The 23,046-nt window shown below is 36.7% G+C and overlaps 1 protein-coding gene across 9 annotated transcripts in view; it reads left to right on the top strand.

Annotated features, from left to right (window-relative positions):
* Positions 1-23,046, top strand: part of LOC108740886 (homeobox protein homothorax) — a 286,672-nt gene that overhangs the window by 61,886 nt on the left and 201,740 nt on the right. For 4 of the 9 annotated variants that reach the window (XM_025974404.1, XM_025974408.1, XM_025974402.1 and 1 more), the window contains exons 2-3: positions 5,714-5,967; positions 10,783-10,924. In XM_025974404.1, coding sequence (XP_025830189.1) covers positions 5,714-5,967; positions 10,783-10,924 — 396 coding nt within the window. Of the gene's footprint in view, positions 1-3,947; positions 4,173-5,713; positions 5,968-10,782; positions 10,925-23,046 lie in introns of those variants that run through there. The other 5 variants (XM_025974407.1, XM_025974405.1, XM_025974401.1 and 2 more) reach the window with 4 other exon arrangements.

The following is a 23,046-nucleotide window of genomic DNA, read 5'->3' as shown; positions in this document are numbered from 1 at the left end:
AAGCTTTCTCGCATCAACTAGTATATTCCGTCGGATGTTGGTCAGTTATTTATACGCTGAAGGAATCTCCATGATTATTTCTGGAAGCTTCTCATAATGAAACTTCCTGATGATACGTTTTTCTTCTGTGGTGGTGTGCTTTGTTCATCTTACGGCTAAAAGTTGATTGACCTGCTTTCATTTAAAATTAGGTGCTCCAAAAATGCGAAATTATTAATTTCCTTAATAAAAAACCACGTTCCTCAAGCAATAAATTCATGTTCGTACATAGTGTGACAGCTGATCTTGTGCTATGCTCGTTTGCAGTAAATGTGCTTAAAAGCTTGTGCCAAAGAGGAGTCAATTTTGAAGGGGTTTTAATGGTGGATATAGTGGAGCAGTGTAGGCTCCACGCTACTGTAAGTATAGGTACTTGTGTCGTAAAACGCGCGAACGTGTCGTGGCGGTACTAAAACGAATCGTTTGAGTACTGAAACAAAGGTTATTGCAAACGTTAGAATTTGCTAAATGGCTATTTCATTATTATCTTTATGATATATGAACCCACGTGCGAACGTCTACCCACATCTGAAATGGTTTTTGGGCAGAAATAATTTTATGTACGTACATAGTTTCAGTTACCAGTTGCTTTACCTTTTCTTAATTTTATTTCTGATCTATTTTCTGTCCGTTGTATGCGTAGAGAGAGTATTTAAACAGGTTGCAGATCGAATTAGTTCATTCTTTAACTCTTCGTTCATTCCACGCTACGAATTGTACGATGTTAGAAAGAGAAAGAGTACAGAGGGCGTTATGGAAGTCAATAAAAAATGGACGAAATAGGTTGGTAGAACATCTCAGATATAAGGGACACTTAAGACATATTAGAAGCAGCAATAGGAGCAAGAAGGATAAAGGAAGACCTAGATAAGATTATTGTTCGCAAATAGGGATAGAAAGAAGTGAAGGTGTGTGTGCAACCAGTCTTTGAACGGAAGACTTTATCATGATTATGAATAAATGAGTACATACAAGGTGAAAATGCAGTGGAAGTAAAGGCCAGAAATGAAGAGAAGCGGTAAAACGGAGGAGGACGTTATAGATATTAGGATGGCAGTACCCGTTCTGAGACTAAGTTAGAGACATATCTTCTGGAAGCAATAAACGGAAGTAAAAATGAAGAAGAATGCTTAGATTACTGTTCGGAAATAAGTGCGTAACTCACCCGTCTTTGGACTAAAGAGCCTATGTATATGCCTAATACGGTTCTAATACTATGACCATAAATAAAATATAAATTTTCATTCATATTTTCTTTTCAAAAATAGGCGACAATTGTATCAAATGTATCTTTTGTATCAAATACCTAAATATATCAGCGAGATCACTGTGTAATAAATTTTTGAGCGTAAAAGAAAGCAATATTGTTTTTGTCGGGTCGTTTAATATTTTCATCTGCACCTGAAGCATCTCACGTCGTGTCGGTTGTATAAAATGAAATTCTGTTTCATACGAATTAAGTGCCGTTTTAAAATATTATCTGCAATTATTTTTGCAAAAGCACAAGTGAAGACACCGCCGACGCTTTTCATAATAATACTCGTCGCGTCGCGAAGCGTCGCAACCACCGACGCTGTTATTTATTGCAATTGTATGTTGTGCGCAAACGCCCGTGCTCTCTCGAATTTTGAAGAATTATTGTCGAAAAATGTAGATTGCCGTTGTATACAATGGTTTTAATGTCACTTCATTACCATGAGACAGTCATAATGTGGACGGATAGTGTGTTGTGCCATGTCAAATGAGAGAGTGAGTTAGATACATATGTGTGAATAAATGTGTAGTACATTTATTTATAATGAATGGGCAGGATCGTTTGTAACATTTAACAAGTCCAAATTGGCGCCATCTCATCGAAATCAATTATAGGTATTATAATAAGCATATTCGTGACATTGTGTTGTAGTTTATGTATCTCAAAAGGAAAAACGAACCCTTATAAAGTCATTCACATCATCTGACAGTCTTTTTCAGAAAGATGATTTAGCACGGTAATTATTCATGGTTACTGAATCATATTATTTTCCAATAGTTGTAACTCACATTAGCAGTAGATACTTTTTTGATAATTTTAGTTGGTGCAGGTTTTTCTTTATTTATTTTACTTTATTTTTTATTATATGGCAGGTCATTTGAAAGGGCTCAGTCTTGCAGGAAACTAATCTTCACAAAGAACTCCATGCATAGCTTTTGTAGTTTTTGGAATACCTGCTGTTGTTGTAGCCGAAGGGAAATTAGCAGGGCTATGGATTTTCGTGTCGTGGAAATCATAGTTATTTTTTCAATCTCGTAAGCCAAAGCTCTTAATCGCCTGACAATCGTATACTCCAGAATTAATTTTAATATGATATACAGACGATAGCCCAAATTCATGTTCTTGTTAGTAGCCCTATACTCTACAATTTATTATAAAATATACATACAAGGCTTATTCTATCGGGGAAAATATAGTGACATCCCTAGGATATTGTTTCCATTTTATTGCGGTAGTTATGAAGTAATCTTTTAGAAGAAATAAGCAAATAATTCTCGATACCTACTACTATAAGGATAAATTTATGTCCTTCTATTCGTCATTACCACTTAATGTAGTTAAGGGCGTGGAAAAGGTAATGTTAGGGATGTAATATTGGGATAGGGTATTCCAATCTTTATTTTACGGAGCAGTGCAATAAAGTGATTGGAATATCTTGAGTGTCCTTATTGCAATACCTGTATTTGTTCAACAATAAATTGGCAAACTACATTGACACAGACATATGCATGTGGTTGTTGTATCTTATCAGCGATAAAAAAAATATGTTACGGGTTTATCTCGTTTCTTGTTTACTTACCTACAAAAGTTAATAAACAGGTGACCACGTTTAAATTTTCTTGGCGCCATAATAAATAAATCATCATAGAAGAAACTCTTTGTTTTTAGCACTCACAGATTTCGTAGTATACGTAGTTAACTGATTGATAAAACGTATAGCATGTATACGTTGCATTGTTTGTAAAGCATATTTTATGAGGTTTGGCAGTCCTTATTGTATCTGAAGATATCGTTTTATCCAAAGGGCTGTCGTCAATTCCATTCTCAGTAAAGATTTTAGTGAGATTCATTCATAAAAGTGCGTAAATTTTTAAAAATTTTTAACAATATGACAATGAGAATATAGTGGCTAGAAAAGCTAGAAATGATGAATATTGGAAAAAGTGGAACAGAAATGAATAAAGAGAAAAAAACATGGGGCACCTTCTAAACCAGAAACGGCCAGTTAAAGACATATTAGAAGAAGAAACAGGAAACACAGAAAATCCTAGATTACCTATATTAGGTACTATGGTATTCGGCGATAGTTGGGGATGCAGGATTTTCTAGTCTTAGGAGAGAAAGGAGTCTTGATGGTAAAATTGTACAGGTGCGAAACGTGAATGGTGGACGCTGCGGCAAAGAAAAGAAGCATGTGTGGGAAGATTAGAAATGAGTAGGAAAAGTGAGGATTCTGTGGAAGGCAATGAGAAATAGGTTGGTAGGATACCTTCTCAGGCATGAAGAGCTGACGAGATACATACTAGAAACAGGAGTTGAGTAATAGAGGTAGACCTAGAAAAGATTACTGTTCACAAATTGGTAGTTAAAGATGTGGGATGTTCTAGTTAGGGTTTTTGGAATGACGACCGTATGATGATGAAGGAAATTGTGGTCCATTAACGTTTTGAATCTTTTTAAGTTGTAATATCGTTTCTATTTTTTGACTCAAAAACCATTAACCATCGGCTGCGAAGCTGGTAAATACAAAGTTTTTCTTTTAATAAAACAATTGTTTTAAATTGATTGGTCCACGCATTTACGTAGGCACTGTTTGTAAATTGTATCTTACTACCTTATAGTTAATTACAACACTCGTTATCGACCATTTCGAATCAGTAGAAGCTGATAAACGAAAGTGTTCACGTCCAACGATATCAGTTGCACTTCGTTCTTTTATTTGTTAATCAGGCACGTAACTTACGATTAAAACAATACGCGGACATGCAGGTTTATTAATGTGGTTGAAATATGTATTTCACCTCGATTCTATATCAGCTAATGATTGATGTGTACGTTGATGAACACGGGCTTAAGGAAAGATATTTTTCTTATGCAGGCAGGTATCTGTATTTTTTTTATCTTATTTTCCAATGGTTTGCATAAATATCATTATTTGCCTGTTTTTTTTTTCATTGATTTTCATCATTCGGTTATTGATTGATTGCCAAGAATATATTCAAATAATGTAGTATTGTTTCTACAACCTGCTGCTGCATATCAGTTAATAACAACTGTGCATGTAGTCGCTGCACACAGGTATTCATATACGTAAGTGTTTCGTTTGTTTCTTCAAGCCGTGATTTTGCTTCCTCATTGTTCTAACACCGAAACTAATCGGCTTATAATCGAAAATATTTTAACAACTCAATCTCTGTGGGACTGAAAACAATGCTACCGTCAATAGTATCTTTTTTCCATCCATCGGAGATGGAAAGAGCGTGTTGAACTTGTTTAGGCACGTTATTGGTGAACCCCATCTAATTGGGAAAGAAAAATTGTAATTTCAGAGGTGTATTACAAGACTAACTAACTAGGTGTTTTGACATTTATACAAAAAACGACTGTCACATTTGTACTTTTTCCAAAACGTTCCCCCATTGAGTTAGTCCCGCCACAGTAATCTTATCAAGCTTTCTCGTAGGAATTGTAAACTATACATTGGTTTGCTTCCTAGCGTTTCGCTAGGACGAGTGGCGAGCTTCTACAAAGGTCCTTCCGGTTCATATTATATGTGGACATCCAGCATTCTGCAGAAGCTCGCCACTCGTGCTCTGGTGGCCTTTAAACCTGAATCACGACAGTATCAGTTCACCAACTGGCCGTGAAAAGTCTTTACCTAATTGATATATATTGGTTTGTTCTTTTAGTTGTTGATTTTACTATTCCAAAGCCTAGCCACTAGACCCTGCGATGAGATATTTTTAATTTTTTCGCATAGCTTATTATCACACCCCTTACTGTTTTGTTTTTCACTTATCATGAACCATATATATGTATACGTGGAAAAATGAGTACACTTTCGAGTTTCTTTTATAATCGATTTCATTCGGTTGTTTTCGGAAATTTGATCAATTCCGTGTTGGTCGATATCTCTCTCGAAAGGTCGTGCGACCGGTTCTTCTCTTCGACGTTACACTGGAGTGAGTCTTTGACGTTTGTGATGGTCTCTTACATGTCCATATTATCCAGCACACACACACACACACACACACTTCTATTGTGTGTTTTTTAAATAATTATGTATGTTACACCTCTGAAGTGGAGTTAGTTGTAGTTTTAATAGGAATGGACTAGCCAATTTGCTGTCAGGTTTTTCAACGTGTAATTTCTAATCGTATTAGGCTATGTGATGAGAAGCCCAGTTTTGATTTGAATTAAAATTAGTGGGTCAATAAAGCGATTTCTTGGAAAAGTGTGCTAATTCTTACCATGGCTGGTTCTACATTGTCTTCCGAAGACGAGCACATAGGAAGGTGACACCTAGACGGCGTTCGTCGAATCTCGGATCATTTGACTTTTAATTAGATGAGTCGTAATTCTTTTTTTTTTTTTAATGGTTCTTTGCCGTTTTTGAGTTGATTTTTGTTTTCTTTTCAGTATGAGGACGGAGGCCTTCATCACCAAGGTTACATGGAGAGTGGAGCGGCAGCGGCGGCGGCGGTGGCGGCGGCTGGTGGTTTATACGACACACACGTGCACCGGCCGGGGTTGCAAGGCATCCACCATTCGCCGCACCTCAACCACGGGATACACCCGTACCATCAGAACCACATCAGTCCCGCCGCCAACCATGTCATGGGCGGCGCGGCCGTCCCGGACGTCGGTAAGAGAGACAAGGACGCCATATACGGGTGAGTTGAAAAAAAAAAACATGTTATCCCGAATTTCGTCCCTGGATTTTGTTAATTATGCGAATACAAAATGCAGATTTCGATTCTATTTCGACTGGATGCATTCATGCATGCATGGTCGTTATTCGTTTCATGGGAGTTAATTAGAATTGTCAGGCGAGATGTTTTATAATGTGTACATACATATGAATTTTTATACAATATATGTATACTTAAACGTGCGCTATTTTTAGCTTTCGAATTGCTTCCATCATCGTTTAACAATAGGAACTGAAAAGCATGTGTTAAGTGTCATAGACGATATCGCGAACTTAATTAATAAAGAAGTCTCAGCGCAACTTGCAGACAAATTTGAAGTTTTAAAAATTGTTAATATATCTACAAGCAAGTTCATGTGCGTACTTCGGTACAAAACTTTTTCCAGTCTTGCTACCTAATCTAATCTACATAGGAACCAATGGATAGGTACTCTGTAACTAACAATCCCTCGCCTTTACTAGCGACCGTCTTCGGCGTGGTCTAGAGGTTTGGATAATAATTTTGTATTCGGAAAGACATCGGCTCGATTCTAGTCTTCGTGGTTTTTGAAACGCCGAATTTCACTTTTTCTCATATCCATTATTGCCTGATGGCCTACAGTGGTAGTTTATGTAGGCCAATGATTGCCGTTTGCTCATCGTAATAAAGCTTTTAGCTTAGCGTGCATATATTTATATAGTATTGCTCAAGTCAGACAACAGACTTACAGACTGCAGGTGCGTATAGTAAGTCGAAGGTGCTCGCAGGCTTGTCGCTCACACCTAAACGGAATGAATAAAATTCTTTATGCATATGCTGCGTGGCGCGTTTTAAAAATACATTTGCCGCTTTTAATTCCATCTTTTTCTTCTAATATAATTTATAGCCGGACGCCGCGCGCATTTTAAATAATTGCCCGCGTACCCCCTCGAATACAAATTTGCGACGTCCACCAATTTACACAATACACACTCTACTCATTGATACACACATAGATCCGATGGTTGCAGGTAATATCGCTTTACACTGTCGTCGAATTGTTCGATGGAACTAAACGACTATCGGAATGATCGCTGTATTGTCGTCTTGTCGTTGACATTCAAATTAATCGATTGACTTGTTTGGGTCTTAACGGGCAAAAGATTGATGTACTAATAGGTATTATTTATTACGAGCGTGTGCCGACCAGGAAGTTCCGGCGTCGCTATTACTGCTAAATGACCTCGACAGTGAAATATTCGACTATAATAATAAACATTGTTGTCTACAATACTGTGTGCACTCTCTATAACGGATATCGAGGGACCCAAGCACTTTGCTACTGATAGTGTTCATTACGTTATACATGTTTATCGATCTCTCAGATGTACTACTGTACGAAAATGGCAGGAACTAAACAATTGCAAAGAAACGAGCGGGTTTAAATGTCTACATTCGTGTGTACAGTTGGTTGCATTTACATATCGTCACAATTCATCAATTTTCAAAGTAAATGACATGTTTTAAATACTATTCTCATTTAGGATTTACTTGTACTTAACTGATTCTGGTATTGTTGACATTGACGAATCTAGTTGCAGTTCCTCGTTGTAAGTGCCATTGCATGGCACTCTCCTTCATTCATTTTTGTTCGTTGGTCGACAACTTTTCAATAACAATATTGACTCGTGCCTCCAGTGTCCAGTTTACGTGTATGTGTGTGTGTGTGTGTTACCTTAAGACTGGACGTATTTAAACATAAGCACGGTTTCACTGTTTGTATTGAATTATCAGGTGGTACTTGACAGCGACGTGTTAACTGCCGTTATTATTTGTATTCATTTTATGACTTAACCAGCTTGTTAATTTATTCGATACTTAGTAGGTAGTTGCTAGCAGAAGAAAATGTCACTTGAAAAGACTTAAGCGACCACGAAAGACCGAGCGGAGGGGACATATAAATAATTATATCTAACTTATATTCATTCGTTTCGAAAAAATTTTAAAATGATCATTAAACTTCTAGAAATCAGAGGTTTTCTGTAGAATGGTTTCATGGTATTGTAATTCATGTTATAGAAAATGTTGTATAAGTACGTATGTGTAGTAGTTTCTTGTCAGGTGGGAATAAAGTCAATATTTTCTTTGCCGTGCCATTAAATACATGTCATGCCTACTGTGTGTACAATGGAGAAGAACAAATGAAAGGTTTTCATCTGACTTGACGTAATAACAAATAGAAGCGTTTGTCTTAAAATTCATGTCAATATTTACAGGTAATACTTTTAAAAATGCCATTTTATTGCACCGTGTACTCGCTATTTATTATTTAGCATTCTTTATGTTGTTAATATTCTTGTAAATTCCATTGTATTCTTGAATTAAGATACTTATGCCAATTGGGCCAATTCCAGTAGTTGACAAACACAGATAACATACCGAATGATTTACCACCGTCTGCTGAATCAACAGGTTAGTGACAATGTTGGTTTAAATGACACTGTATTTTCGTTATGGAAAAGTTGTTCCAATTTAAATAAACAATTCTGTTTTGTTTTTTGTCATTGTACAATCATCTTTGATACGCGAATTCCTTCCAAGAAAAAGGAATAATGTTCAATACACTAAACTACCTATAATATTTTCATTTACCTTATAATAGGTTTTTACTTTTTTATTAGCCTACGTTTCTAAAAACACTACAAGTAACAAGTCCGTTCTCCTATATTGTTTATATCAAATGTACGCTCTTAAAGCGCTGAAAAATACCCCAGACAACATGAATGTTCTCCGGTTCTGGATCGGTACGTTTGAGACAGTCCAGCAGTGCTCTAAATTGTCAGACGCCCTACTATTACGGTACCATCCATACCATAAGGTGCTCTAATATTTAGTTGTCAGGCTCGTTATAGTCAATTTAAGTCCCATTTGTGCCTCATGGTGCTCTAAATTGTCAGGCAGGCTATTCACAATTTAAATGATTAGTTAGTGGCAATTGAATGTTTTCGGACAACATTTGAGCCGCCCTGATATTGCTCTAAATTATCAGGAACGTTATTAATAACCTGAAAGTTGTAACGGTCAAATCTGCACTGAAGGTGCTCTTATCGCTAGCTGTCAACTTACCATTTCTACCTCTGTATAGGATAGTGCTCTAAATTGTCAGGCAGGTTGTTCATATTTTGAATGATTTCTGAATGTTTCAGTCAGTCTAGCAATGGTCAGAATTGTCAGACACGTTAGTGACAATTGAATGTTTTCGGACGACATATAAGACATCCTTTTATTGCTCTAAATTGTCAGGAACGTTACCAATAACCTGAAATTTGTAGCGGTATAATATGCACTTAAGGTGCTCTTATCGCTAGTTGTCAGGCTCGTTATCGACCAGATCTTTCGCGTAGAATTTGTACCTCTGTAAATGATGGTGCTCTAAATTATCAGGCAGGTTGTTCACAATTGGAATGATTTCTGAACGTTTCAGCCAGTCGAGCAATGCTCAGAATTGTCAGGCACGTTAGTGACAATTGAATGTTTTCGCACGACTTTTGAGACACCCTGATCGTGCTCCAAATTGTCAGGAACGCTACTAATACACTGTTCACAACTTAAATATTCGCGGGGTGCGTTTTGGGCCAATCCAGAAGTGCTTGTCAGGCGTTATGTTGACAATATAAAAGTTCTGAGGTTTAGCTAATAGTGCTCTGATTTGTCAGACACGTTACTGGGAATAGAAATGCCCTCGGATGGCGTTCTAGATACCCAGATAGTGCTCAAAATTGTCAGAAGCGCTGCTGATTGCTTGAGTGTTGTAGCGATACGATCTGCACTTTAAGATGCTCTTATCGATAGTTATCAGGCGCGTTACGACAGTTTAAATCTTTCTCGTACCAAAATTTTACCTCTGTATGCGATAGTGCTCTAAAATGTCAGGCACGAATTTAAATGGTTTTGAAGTAGGTACATTTCTAACAATCCAGCAGCGCTCTACATAGTCAAGCGTGCTATTGACAGTGTTCATGTTCTGCAGTTAAGTTCCAGAATCCTTAATGAATGCTCTGATTTGTCAGGGTCGCTACTGGCAATAGGCTCTCGGATGACGTTCTAAATACCATGATAGTGCTCTTTATGCGGTAATATTGATCCGACTGTACAAGATAAAGTTGCGTAAGTTGAGAAAATGTCGTAAATGAACGGGATGATATTCGTTGGCATATCAGAAGAGCATATTCAAGTTGGTCCGGCGTAGCGCTACGCTGTCTTCACGCCTTGACCCGTAAATTATCCAAGATGACATGCCGTAAATAAATCGGTACATTTAAGAAGGCGTCTTGCGCCGCGCCATTTGACAGACGCTCATTCATGGTTCACAAAGACGGCACTTGAACGCATTCGTGTAAATTGAACCATGCATCGTTTTTATGCATTTGTGTACATAATATGTGTACAGTGGCGGTTTGTCCGTAATCCATAAAAATTTTATAAATGAATCACTAACAACAACGAAAATAAGTATCGGGTATAACGACGTCTTAATAACCGATAAAAGTCATGCTACACTTTACGTAAAAAATAAAAATAAGTATCGTGTACAACGACGGCGTAATAACCGATAAAAATCATGTACATTTTACGTAAAAAATAAAAATAATTATCGTGTACAACGACGTCGTAATAACCGGTAAAAATCATGCTACACTTTACGTAAAAAATAAAAATAATTATCGTGTACAACGACGTCGTAATAACCGGTAAAAATCATGCTACACTTTACGTAAAAAATAAAATATCTAAATACTTGTTTTTTCTTTGTTTCAGACACCCTCTATTTCCTCTGTTAGCGTTAATTTTTGAAAAGTGTGAGTTAGCGACGTGTACCCCTAGAGAGCCTGGCGTAGCTGGTGGTGACGTTTGTTCGTCGGAGTCATTCAACGAAGACATTGCCGTTTTCTCGAAACAAGTAAGTTTTTTAGTTGTTTTTTTTCTCTTACAAATAAAATTTATTTCGAAACTTCAAAGGAACAAAACGCTCGGTATTTTTTCTGCCAGCTGGCATGTTTGCATGATGTATGCATGTACGTAAGTACACATTTAAACTTGTTCAAAAAGGTACACATCTAGTCCGTACATGTATGAGAACTAAAGATGTTCAAATAAAGACTATTGAATATGTGTCATTTGAAGTGCGACACGTACAATTATGTTTTACATGTGTTTTCCTGTATTCCTACATTGATAATGATAAGTAATCGGACTGATAAAGACCAGGCATCCAAGGTAAATATTATACATTCGACGGCAGTGCTCCAAATTCTATGTTTATTTATGATCCTTAGCTACCGATTTTTTCTTTCCAAATAACTGACAATTCAATATTATGTTACTACTTACCTATACACAGGTCTTATGTGTTATATATGGTTTCATTTTCACATTTTAAGATTCATAATTTTAATGAGAATCTCTGATAATGAAACATCTTATTTCTTAACGATTTAATTGTAACATTATTAGGAAAACTGTCATATTTAGGAAAGAATGTCTCTCCATCCGATAAGTTTTCAAAATATTTCGATCTTTTACCGTTCTCCAACGGTAATATTTAATTATTCGTAAAATAATCGTACATTTATATTGATTATTTTATCGATAAGATTTATCGATTGTTATCGTCACAAAAACATCGAAATAAGTGCAATTTGGTTTTAATAATGCGACTTATTTAATTCGCTTTTTGGTTAGTTAGATTGTTACTATTAAAAAAAAAAGATAGGTTCTAATTTACAACTTAATTCTAGAGTCTAAAATTAAATCGTTTTGTTTTTAATTTGTTTAAAAAATGCAAATACGGAAATTATTCCTCAAATCTTTCGTCAAACATTACTTATATCCTCGTAGTCGTAAAGATTATCAACGTATAAAATATACAATCATATAAAGCTGCAAGAATAGACTGATAAGTAGTCGTAGGTAGCTAGTTTTGTCTGATAACAAAAAATGCGTTTTTAGAAATTGACTAAACATCAAATGAAGCAACATTCTGAAGACCAAAAAAACACCATGATGTGTGTTTAATTTAACCTGTTGACTCTGCTACGAAACTATTAGAAATTGTGTTATTGTTTTCTGTATCTATTATTGATTTTAATATCTATCAGCCGAATCAGATTTGTGATTACTCAATAAATTCTGTAACAAGTGACTGGTTAAATTGATTGATTGTAGATAAGAATGAAGATATAGAGCGAGCAGCACTCGAACTATTGTTGCTAGTTTAACAAAATCGAAAGTAAAGTAGAAACTTTCAAGTGTCTCACAACTTATATTCTAATATGATTTATTAAACGGCTTTAGCAGAGAGCTAATTATTAATTAACTATTTACAAATTTATGCATCATGAATAGGACAGTATATCATTAATTGGTCTCTTATTTGTATTACGTCTGTACGTACGTACGTACGTACGTATACCTATGTAAATGTTCTTGAATTGATTATCAGCCGACCATTCCTATCGTGAACCAATTTCGTCACGAACATTGTCCAGGGTATTGTTCTACCATGAGATTGAAGTGAACCGATTTTTTACCCCGGTATTCGTATTGTTATTGTTTTGTTTAAACGTCTGGAGAATCTTAATTACATACAAATGTATCAAACAATGTTTATCAATTAACTAGGTAGTTATACTGAATTATTATTTAAAATTCTGAATACGTATGGGGAAAATTCTTTACATGTAGCTAGGTACATGACCAACTTCACAATAGTGCAACCGTCCACACTCATATCTGTTCACGAAATTAAAATACGGATCGGTTACACAATAGAAATAGTTTATGATTGTGCTGGAAGCTGTAATGGAAGATATTATGAGGTAAAATCTTGGTGATGGTACTGTTCCAGCCCAAATGCATGTATTAGAAGCAGTTTACTGCACCATATCTGAAGATGGCTTCGCAAAGTGGTGGTGTTGGATCAGTACTGTATGAAAATAAGTAAAAGTAAAACTATAATGCTGGTATGCAAGGGAAGAAAAAGTAGGGAAAGAGCGAATATAAAGATAAGAAACGAAAAATTAGAAGAAGTGGCTGATTTTAGATATCTAGGAAGTCGGATAAGTCAGGACGAAAGGAGTAGTAGGGATATGAAGCAGAGTCGTGTCGCTTTTAATAAAAAGAAGTCACTTGTATGCTCGCGAACGGTTAATTTAGAAATTCGAAAACGGTTGTTAAAGGTGTATGTTTGGAGCGCGGCGTTATACGGGTGCAAAACATGGACAGTGGACGCGGCCGAAAAGAAAAGGTTAGAAGCCTTCGAAATGTGGTGTTATAGGCAAATGATGACGATAACGTGGGTAGAAAAGGTTAGAAATGAGGAGGTATTAGAAAGAATAGGAGAACAGAGGACTCTATGGAAGAAATAAAAAATAGGCTAGATAGGTTGGTAGGACACCTTCTCAGGCATGAAGGTCTAGTCAGAGACATATTAGAGGCAGAAGCAGGAGTCAGGAGGGGTAGAGGTAGACCTAGGTTAGATTACTTTTCGCAAATAGTTAATGATATGGGTTGTTCTAGTTTTAGGGAAATGCGATGTTTAGTTCAGGATAGAAAAAAGTGGAGGTGCGTGTCCAACCAGTCTTAGGTCTGACGACCTTATGATGATGGTGGATGTACTTAGGATTTAGAGATAGCTGTAGGGATCGATATAGAGGCGGAAAAGATTAGTGTGCTTAGATTTGCAGATGATATAGCAGTATTAACATCTAGCTAGGAGGAGTTAGACATGGCTTTAAATAAAATGGAAGCGGTATTGACAAAACAGTACTGTATAAAAATAAATAAAAGTAATACAAAAATGCTGGTATGCAAGGGAAGAAAAAGTAATATAAAGATAGGACAGTCGCGAAAAAAAAAACCTGAAATAAAATAGACCAAAAATAAATTTTTCTCAACTTATATTGTAATATGAAATAGACCAAAAATAAACTTCTAGATCTTTATTGGTGTTTAACTAAGGTAGAACTAGCTCTAGGACATTGTGTATCTCTTATATAGGTTAGGTTAGGTTAGGAGTTTGAGTAAGTTAGAACACCAGCTCGAGGACATTGAGTGTCCTTTATGTAGGTTACCTAATTATTAGTGAAAGTATGCTAATGTACTGGACATTACAAAACATGTCCCTCTAAGTTTTTCTCAAAAATATTCTTGGGGTTGACCGCTATATCACGCATACCATGTTTGATAAAATGGAATGTGACAAATAAATTACGAAATTAACCCCAAAAGGTATAAACTTGCTCCGAAATTGTTTTTGTTTATATTTGTACGCATACATATAATACGTAGAGGAGATGACAACGAGTTTTTCGTCATGCTGTTATTGTTGTTGAAAAAGATGCTATCGAAAAGTAAACAAAACGCTGACGATTGTGGCACATCGCATAAACAAAAACGGACGTTTTGACACAAGGGGATGCTGGCAGAGAGAGCCCCATTTTCGAGAGGGGAACGGACGCTTAACGGCAATACGTGTAAATGTGCCGGAGTATGTTTATTTATTCATCCATTATAATTCGTTAAAGTCTGTATTCAAATTCATGGCCTGATTTATTAAACGGCTGAACGCAAACAACGCGTCAAGGGTCGGTATTTGTAATTAGAAAGTCAAAATCTGCTGCTAGCTGCCATTTCGGTCACCCTCCTGCCTCCTTCATTGCACCGGGTCGGAAAGGGTAAAATGCTAGACGTCACACATCACAATAACGTAATATTATTTATTATGTATTACAATTATTAGGAGATAGGCACATTTGCAAGGATTCGTCAGTCATCATCATAAGGTCGTCAGTCCTAATACTGGTTAGACACGTACCTCCACTCTTTCCTATCCTGAGCTAAACTTCGCATTTCCCTAAAACTAGAACATCCCACATCTTTAACTATTTGCGAAGAGTAATCTAATCTAGGTCTGCCTCTACACCTCCTTACTCCTGTTTCTGCCTCTAATATGTCTCTGACTAGCCCTTCATGCCTAAGATGGTGTCCTACCAACCTATCTCGCCTATTTTTTATTGACTTCCATAGAGTCCTCTGTTCTCCTATTCATTCCAATACCTCTCCATTTTTAACCTTTTTTACCCACGTTATCCTCATCATTCGCCTATAACACCACATTTCGAAAGCTTCTAACCTTTTCTTTTCCGCTGCGCCCACTGTCTATGTTTCGCACCCGTACAACGCCGTGCTCCAAACATACACCTTTAGATTCGTCAGTGCGGTAAAAAATATTTTAGGGGCAAAAACGTGTTCCCTTTTCCGTTTTAGCATTTGCAAATCAGTATTCGTGATCGTCCGTTTTTTCTGTGTCTTTTTAATGGTACATTTAGTAATTTAACCGTTTATTTTATATTCCGTCCACGTGAGTATTTGTTAATGTTGGCCTAATGCTTCCCGAAGAGGCCGAGAAGAGCGGTAGTGCGAGAGAGTGAGAGGGAGAGATGCCTGCCAGCCGGAGCTCTGTGCACTCATGAGGAATAACAGAATTTAGCAGCAGAATAGCAATAACCTTTTTATGTCGCACGTAAATCCGGTAATAAACAGCAATAAAATTTTATTACGCGCCAGAATACCTACAACGCGATCTAGCTTAACCGAGTCCTCTAGATAAGAAAAGAAATACGGTCATAACGAAGAGCACCCATAATAGATAACTAATAATTTTACATACTATCGAAAAGGACTTGGTAAATCATAACAGTAATCAAGTGAAAATACAGAAAAAATGGTTGATATTGAGAAAAGTTTTAATGATTAAGTCATTGTCAATACTACATATAAATAAACTCAATAATTTTGTTCTTCTTATAGATATATAATAACTAGCTTTTCCCCGCGGCTTCGCTCGCAGAAATTAATATTCTTTCTCCATAAAACCTTTTAGCTCTCAATTCACCTTTACAACGTTTTAATTTTGTGTAATGTCGCCATCTTTCAAATACAAACGTAGCAACAACATTTCATCCTTAAAGGTTGATTTTTAAAAATTGCCAAAACACGGATTTGCTTAATTTCAGCAATGAGCAACCTTCGAGTAAATCCGAGTACAAATAAAATATACCTCATGGAAACGTTGCAACCTCTTTTCATTTGATTAATAATATCAAACAGCATATATACCAATTTTCAAGTAAATTCAACCATAAATAAAGTACGTCCCAAACAAAAATTGCAACACGTTTCCCTTTTTTAAATTGTCGAGATAGATCTTTCAGAAATTAAATGAGAGACCATTAAAACAAAGTTTCAAGTAAATCTGATCACAAATAATACATGTTCCATTTAAACATTGCAACTCCTCTTCACCACTCTTCCGCCCCAACAGAGATTCAATTGTTTAATCAGTTTCAAAAGTAAATCGGACCAAAAACAAACATGCAAACTTTGCAAACCCCTTTCAGCTTCCTAAAGAGGTAGAATTTTGTAAAATGTTGAAATAGGTATGTACGTTACTAATTTTATATGAAAAAGCATTAAAGCCAAGTTTCAGGTAAATCTGACTATAAATAAAACACCATACTTAGCCTAGACAACATTACGTTTAGCTGTCAGTTGCGTTTTGTTATTCCATGTGAGTTGCGTTTTGTTATACCATTTTTAACAAATGAACGGCGAGACTGATGATTTGATTTATAAATTTTTCGTTTTGCTGTCAATTTCGTTTTGTCATTCCACGTCAGTTTCGTTTACATATACCACATTTTTCTCGTGGAACGTGATAAAAAGTACCCTATGTCCTTCTCCCGGTTGTAAGCTACCTCCCCACCAATTTTCAGCCAAATCGGTTCAGCCGTTCTTGAGTTATAAATGGTGTAACTAAGACGACTTTCTTTTATATACGAGGGTGGATTGATAAGTTTCCGGCCTAACCAAGAGATGACGCCACTAGGCCTACCTTGAGGTGACATTCTATAGTACCATCCTTGGATAGCTTGTAGCTATAGTTTCAGCCCGATCTCCTTGCTAGTGTAGGTTTGACAGCACGCTGAACAAGACGCCTCTGTGGTTTTCGTAAAAATGGAAAAGCAGGAAAATCGTGCTGTCATCAAATACTTTTATTTGAAGGGGTTAACGCCGAAGGAAATTAAAAAAGAGATGGACTCAACACTGGGGACATCCTCCCCGTCATATTCAACCGTTAAGCAGTGGGTTTCCGAGTTTAAAAAGGGTCGTGTGAGCACCTCTGATGGGCCTCGCTCAGGACGCCCCGTTGAGGTCACAACTCCAGATATGATCGAAAAAATTCATCAAATAGTGCTGGGAGACCGCAGATTGAAAGTGCGTGAGATAGCTGAGACCTGTAAGATGTCATATGAACGTGTGCAACATATTTTGCACCAACATTTGCATATGGAAAAGCTCTGTGCAAGATGGGTGCCGCGTTTGCTAACAGTCGACCAAAAATTGATTCGAAAAAACATTTCTACCGCAAATTTGTCATTGTATAAGCGTAATCCAAGCGAATTTTTGCGTCGATTCGTAACCGTTGACGAAACGTGGGTCCACCACTACACTCCTGAAACCAAAGAACAGTCTAAACAGTGGATTGGACCAGGGGAACCAACTCCAAAGAAGGCAAAAACAATTTTTTCGGCGAACAAGGTTATGGCTACTGTTTTTTGGGATGCAAGAGGTATTATATACATTGATTACCTTGCAAAGGGTAATACTATCACTGGTCAATACTACGCAGACTTATTGCAACGTTTGAGCCACGAGGTGAAAATTAAACGACCTCATCTGGCGAAGAAAAAAATCTTGTTTCATCACGATAACGCACCAGCGCACACGTCAATCGTTGCGACGGCTAAAATCAACGATCTAAAGTTTGAATTGATGCCGCACCCTCCTTACTCTCCAGACCTAGCCCCGAGTGACTATTTTCTGTTCCCTAATCTCAAAAAATGGCTTGGCGGTAAGAGATTTGCGGACAATGAAGAAGTAATCGAAGCTGTAAATGGTTATTTTGAGGAGCTTGACGAATCAGTCTATAGAGATGGCATTAATAGACTGGAACACCGCTATGAGAAATGTATCAGCCTTGGAGGAGATTATGTTGAGAAATAAAAAAAAAAAATTTTTAAAAACCTTGTTTTTCTTGGTCAGGCCGGAAACTTATCAATCCACCCTCGTATATAGATGTCGCGCAGATCTACCCTTGCTGCCCAGTTCAGTAATGTAAGGGATACCTCAAGGCGCTCGATCAAAAACACTAATATTGCAGAAGCACATCGGCGTCGGATATAGTATAAATACGTATACCGAATTATTATTATACATTTAAATAAATTTTAGTAATTAGGAGGCAAAAATATATATTAAAAAATGCTAAGTTCTTTCGTGGTTCTGCATCAGACTATATCTATTTAATTTAATTTGATGTTTATTTCGTTCTTGTGACGGCGAGACGTCTGTCTTTTTTTTTTTCACGGTCTAGAAACGTTCGAATATATTTCTAATTTAATTTGGCCCAAGTTAAAAGTGAAGCACACAGTTGGGGTGCTATCACGGGTTTTTATCCGGGACGGCTGTTGTCGTCGAGAAACTTTCTCTCTCTCTCTCGTTCTAACGTTTGAGGGTCGTTGCTCGAAAAGATTATATGGTGGATGGTTGTTGTAGTGGTATTTCTGTGCTTGTGTGCGTGTATTTCGAGTTCGAGAGGACCAAAAAGGCATGAGAACTGAGGGTGCAACAGGCCTTTTCTTGGAATTCTCTAACGGCATCATCTGTCCGACATCGAAGGACCATGTTACACTAATTCTTCGTGACGAAATTCTTCCATGGGTGCTGCACCAGCTCCGTTTATTTTGTATCATTATTTTCTGCTGTGTGAAGTTTTCAATACTAACCAATAGTCTAATAATAATAAGAACGAACTATCCAAATGTTTTAGTAATTTTACTAGGTAGGTATTCATAAATAATGTATCTATCTTCCAAATAAATTACAAAAAAGATATGAACAGCAGCGAAATTTTTTAATCCCTAGCTTTTATACAGGGCAAGCTTCCAGCGTTAAATTGAAAAATGCTTCCTAAGGAAACTACCGTTCCAGACAAAGTTTCAGGATAAATAAGCTCACTAAGTTCCCCAAATTTCATTAGTTTCCACATTTCAGGAATCATCTTTGCATTCCAGCCCGGAATATTTTTTTAATTAAATTCGGGAATGGTCACATTTTTTTTAATAAATGGTGACGTACGTAACGGACTAGTGTTTGAGTGTGTCGATCATCGTTATGGTTTTCTACATATGTTTTTAAGTGGTGATTACTGAGTGACCGATTTGCCTGGTGCATTATAGAAAAGGCTATTTTCAGAGCGAACGCGAAGTGGTGTATATTTTAGTAGTGGAATAGGCCGCGCAACAATGTGGCAATCAAGTTGTAACAGTAAGATACCCCTGGCATGTAAAACTGTCATAAATCAAAAGGGAGTGACTAAAACATCCTAGCGGGCCGTGGAACAATAATGACCAAAACAGCCTGACCACTAATTAAAAGTAGACTATTAAAATGCCACGGAGAGGCAGAAGAACGCGTTCGTTCTCTATCTCTTTTTCTCTTTCACTGGACAATTTAGATAATGACATGGGCCGAAAAATACTGGGCGACGAATGTTTTTCTTCTCTTAAAATTAAAGTTGTGTAGCCCAATACGATTAATTATTCCGATGTCGTTAAAACGATAACATTTTTAAGATTTACAGGTAGGTAGGTACTCATATTATGTATTACGAATGGGAACTTTTTAAGTACCAAAATAACTTCATCTTGAATTATTATTATACTTGCCTCATCGTTAAAAGTAGGAATCTTTATCATCTGTAATATAAAAGCAAATAACTTTTGAGAATGTCCGTGTGGAAAACGGAAGGATTTCCTTGCCTTGCCGTGATCCTGAATAGTTAAAATATATACATATATAACATGCTAGGTTTTAAAGTCATTCGTGACGTAGGAAACATTTTATGGATCTGAATTGTGTATCCGTCACTTCTTTGTTTAATAATTACGTTAAAGTGCGCATTACCTTTTGATTGCTGATTTTTTTTTCGGACTGGAAACTTTAAAGCCATCTCTAATTTTGAAACCGTTAATTAGAACAATGGAACACAGGCGTTAAACCTATTTTACGACAAGATCTATGGTGCAGGGCATTGTTAGTACGTCCCACTGTGATCCTAAACGGCTCGCTTAATTTGCCTAAAAGCTACATATCCGATTGTTACTGCTAATTTTTCTATAACAATTTTTACGTGATAATTTATACTTATACTACCAGAAGGTGACGAGTGACTAAATTTCAAATTATAATTTGTATACACTATTATACACAAATATTTTTTATTAGTACGATATTCAATTGCTTGTATCAAATTTAGGGATGAGTTCTATGTATGGTGTATTGGCAATTTTTAAGCCTTCCAGGAAGTCAATAAGCCAGTGATTAGGTCTTGATTGGAGCACAAATGAAGTAGTTCATTGTCTCCCGCTGCTAGCCACAAAGCGCCCTCTCGCTGGGCACGGGATTAGCAGAGCAACACGGGATGATGCTCTTTCCAAGGTCTTTGTGATTAGGAAGCTCAGCACGGCGGGAGTCCTGCGTCACTTATTGTTTGACGAAATTTGTTTTTTAACCTGACGGACTACCACTGCGAACAACTGTAATAAGACAAGACGTTTCGGAAGCTACCGGTCCTTTCGCTCTATCAGTCTTCTTGATGATGTCTTATTTGTTTAACTTTCCGCGAGCTTTTTATTTAGACTATCGACAACTGATTTTGACTTTGATGAACTTGAATCAGAAATCTGATAAGATTTTGGTATCAAATTCTGGGACAAATTGCCTGTAGAATTTTAAAGGATTGGAAATTCGAAAAGGATTATTAAAGGTGTATGTGCATGACTATGAAATGTTGCGAGTTACGGAAAATACAAAGCTAGAAATGAGGAGAAATTAAAAGTAGGAGAACCGAGGGCGTTATGGCAGTCAATAAGAAATAGGCTAACTAAGTTGGTAGGACACCTTCTCAGACATGAAGAGAAATGCGAAGATTGATTGACTCAATATTGAAATAAGTGGACGTGTGTCCAATAATCAATTTCTGATCTGAAGACTATGATGATGAAGGATTATGAAACTGTAGACCATAGTATTTTCTAGTTTTTTTTTTATAAAACTAGGGGCGATTCCTTCTTCGTTCTGTTATGTTTTGTTCCATTTGTTAAAGGGAGTTCTTCAATTACAGTTTTTTGGATAGCTGTCGATGGTGGCAAATTGTCTTTCTTTTAGCATTAAGTTTTTTAGGGAAGATTCATCATTTAAAAGGTTAATGTCTGTTTTTGTCTTAAATTATATGAGGTAAAGATTATGGATCATTAGATAAATAGCTCCCAAGAATGAGCAGATCGTAAATCAAAGTGTGGCCAGGTAGGTGACAGAATGAATTCCCTTTTTCTAACGTATTATATAATAGATATGCATCGCATGTTATAATTCAGTTTCGGGGAAGGATCCTGAAGCAGGTTACACCTGCTTTATAACAATAATACGTTGAATTGTAATAGTAGAGGGAGGTTAAAAAAAAAGCAATTATTTTTTTTTAAATATTCCTACATTCCAGCTTTGGTCTCATCCTGTTTTGTTTCAAATAAAAACGATAACCATCAGATTCGTTACGCTCATGTCCTGTTTAATGTTGTGTTAATAAAATGATAGTTAAATTTAAATGAATGCAATCATGAAACGGCGTGCTAAGTAATAACGAGCGCGGTAATTATAATTAAGAGCCCAGTTTCGTCCGCAGTTTGGTTTTGTTTGCGTTCCTCGCGGTCAACATCGCATACGTACGTATGTACTCACTCTGTTTCTGTTTTATGTGAAATAATTGCGTTGTTGTTCAGTTGTTATGTTGCCTCGTATTAATTAATTAATCAATTTATTAATAAATAATAATGGCATCAACTGGTTATTTCACGTCTAGTACTTTTTGATGATGAGGATCATTCCTCTATCGTCACAAATCTTCGACTCGACTACTATTATTGTGTGTCTATGTTAACCGTTCCCCCTGACTAGTCGAGAGTGCCTGAGGAATCCGCATCGATTTAATTAAGTCGGGTCGTTTAGAAAAAGTCGAACGTACAAATAGGGTGCAGATGACGAAATTAACGTATACGCATACGGTTCCGCAGGGTTCAACAAAAACGCCGCTGCTATTGCGGAATACCAGACTCGCGCGTCCAATGAATAATGCAGGCCTCTGAACAAGAGCCATATAATAGTAGACAACGTTGATACACATCAACAGGACCCCCTTTGAAAAATCCCAGTAGCAAGGGAGAGTAAAATCATCCAATTACATCAGATTTGAAGAAAGTAGTAAGTCAGTAGACCATTTGGTTTAATTCCTTTATTAGATATTTCAATCATCAGCAATTCCAGAATATTTATCATCGGCTATCACTGCAGCACCAGTTTATTTATACTATTGCGAGCATGAGTGTGTTTGTGTGCGAGCGGGCACACGTGTGCGTGAACGGCTTATCGATTCGCCGACTTCATCTGCGGCGTATTTGTAAGTGTGTGTGTCGTACCTGCGTTCTGGGAAACGCAGTTAAATAGTTCAAAGAAAAAAGTAAACTTTTCGGATGTTTCCAGAAGGTTCCAGAAAGTTAAAAAAAGAGTATTTAAAGGCAGAGACGATCGCCAGGAGAAGAAATAAATTGACCATTGCAGAAGTGAATCCAGAAATAAATTGACAGTGTTAGAACAGTAGTGTAAATAAATAGAATAATTCATAACCTAAGTTTAGTAATAATTTAAGTGTTTTTAAGTTCTTTAATAATAATTAGTGTAAATAAATAGTTTTTGTCGTTATCAGTCTTAGAAGTTAATTTTGATAAACCCACGAACATTACAATACGTTAACACAGTGATCAGTTGTGGTGGCCAGTTGATGTGTATCATTGGAAAGAGAATCAGTGTCGATATGGTGGACGTTTGTTGTTGTTGTTGTTGTTG

Source organism: Agrilus planipennis, unplaced genomic scaffold (genome assembly GCF_000699045.2).
Source record: "Agrilus planipennis isolate EAB-ADULT unplaced genomic scaffold, Apla_2.0 scaffold40, whole genome shotgun sequence".
Taxonomy (NCBI): domain Eukaryota; kingdom Metazoa; phylum Arthropoda; class Insecta; order Coleoptera; family Buprestidae; genus Agrilus; species Agrilus planipennis.
Note: the sequence above shows the minus strand (reverse complement) of the source record. Positions and strands in the feature narration are given on the sequence as shown.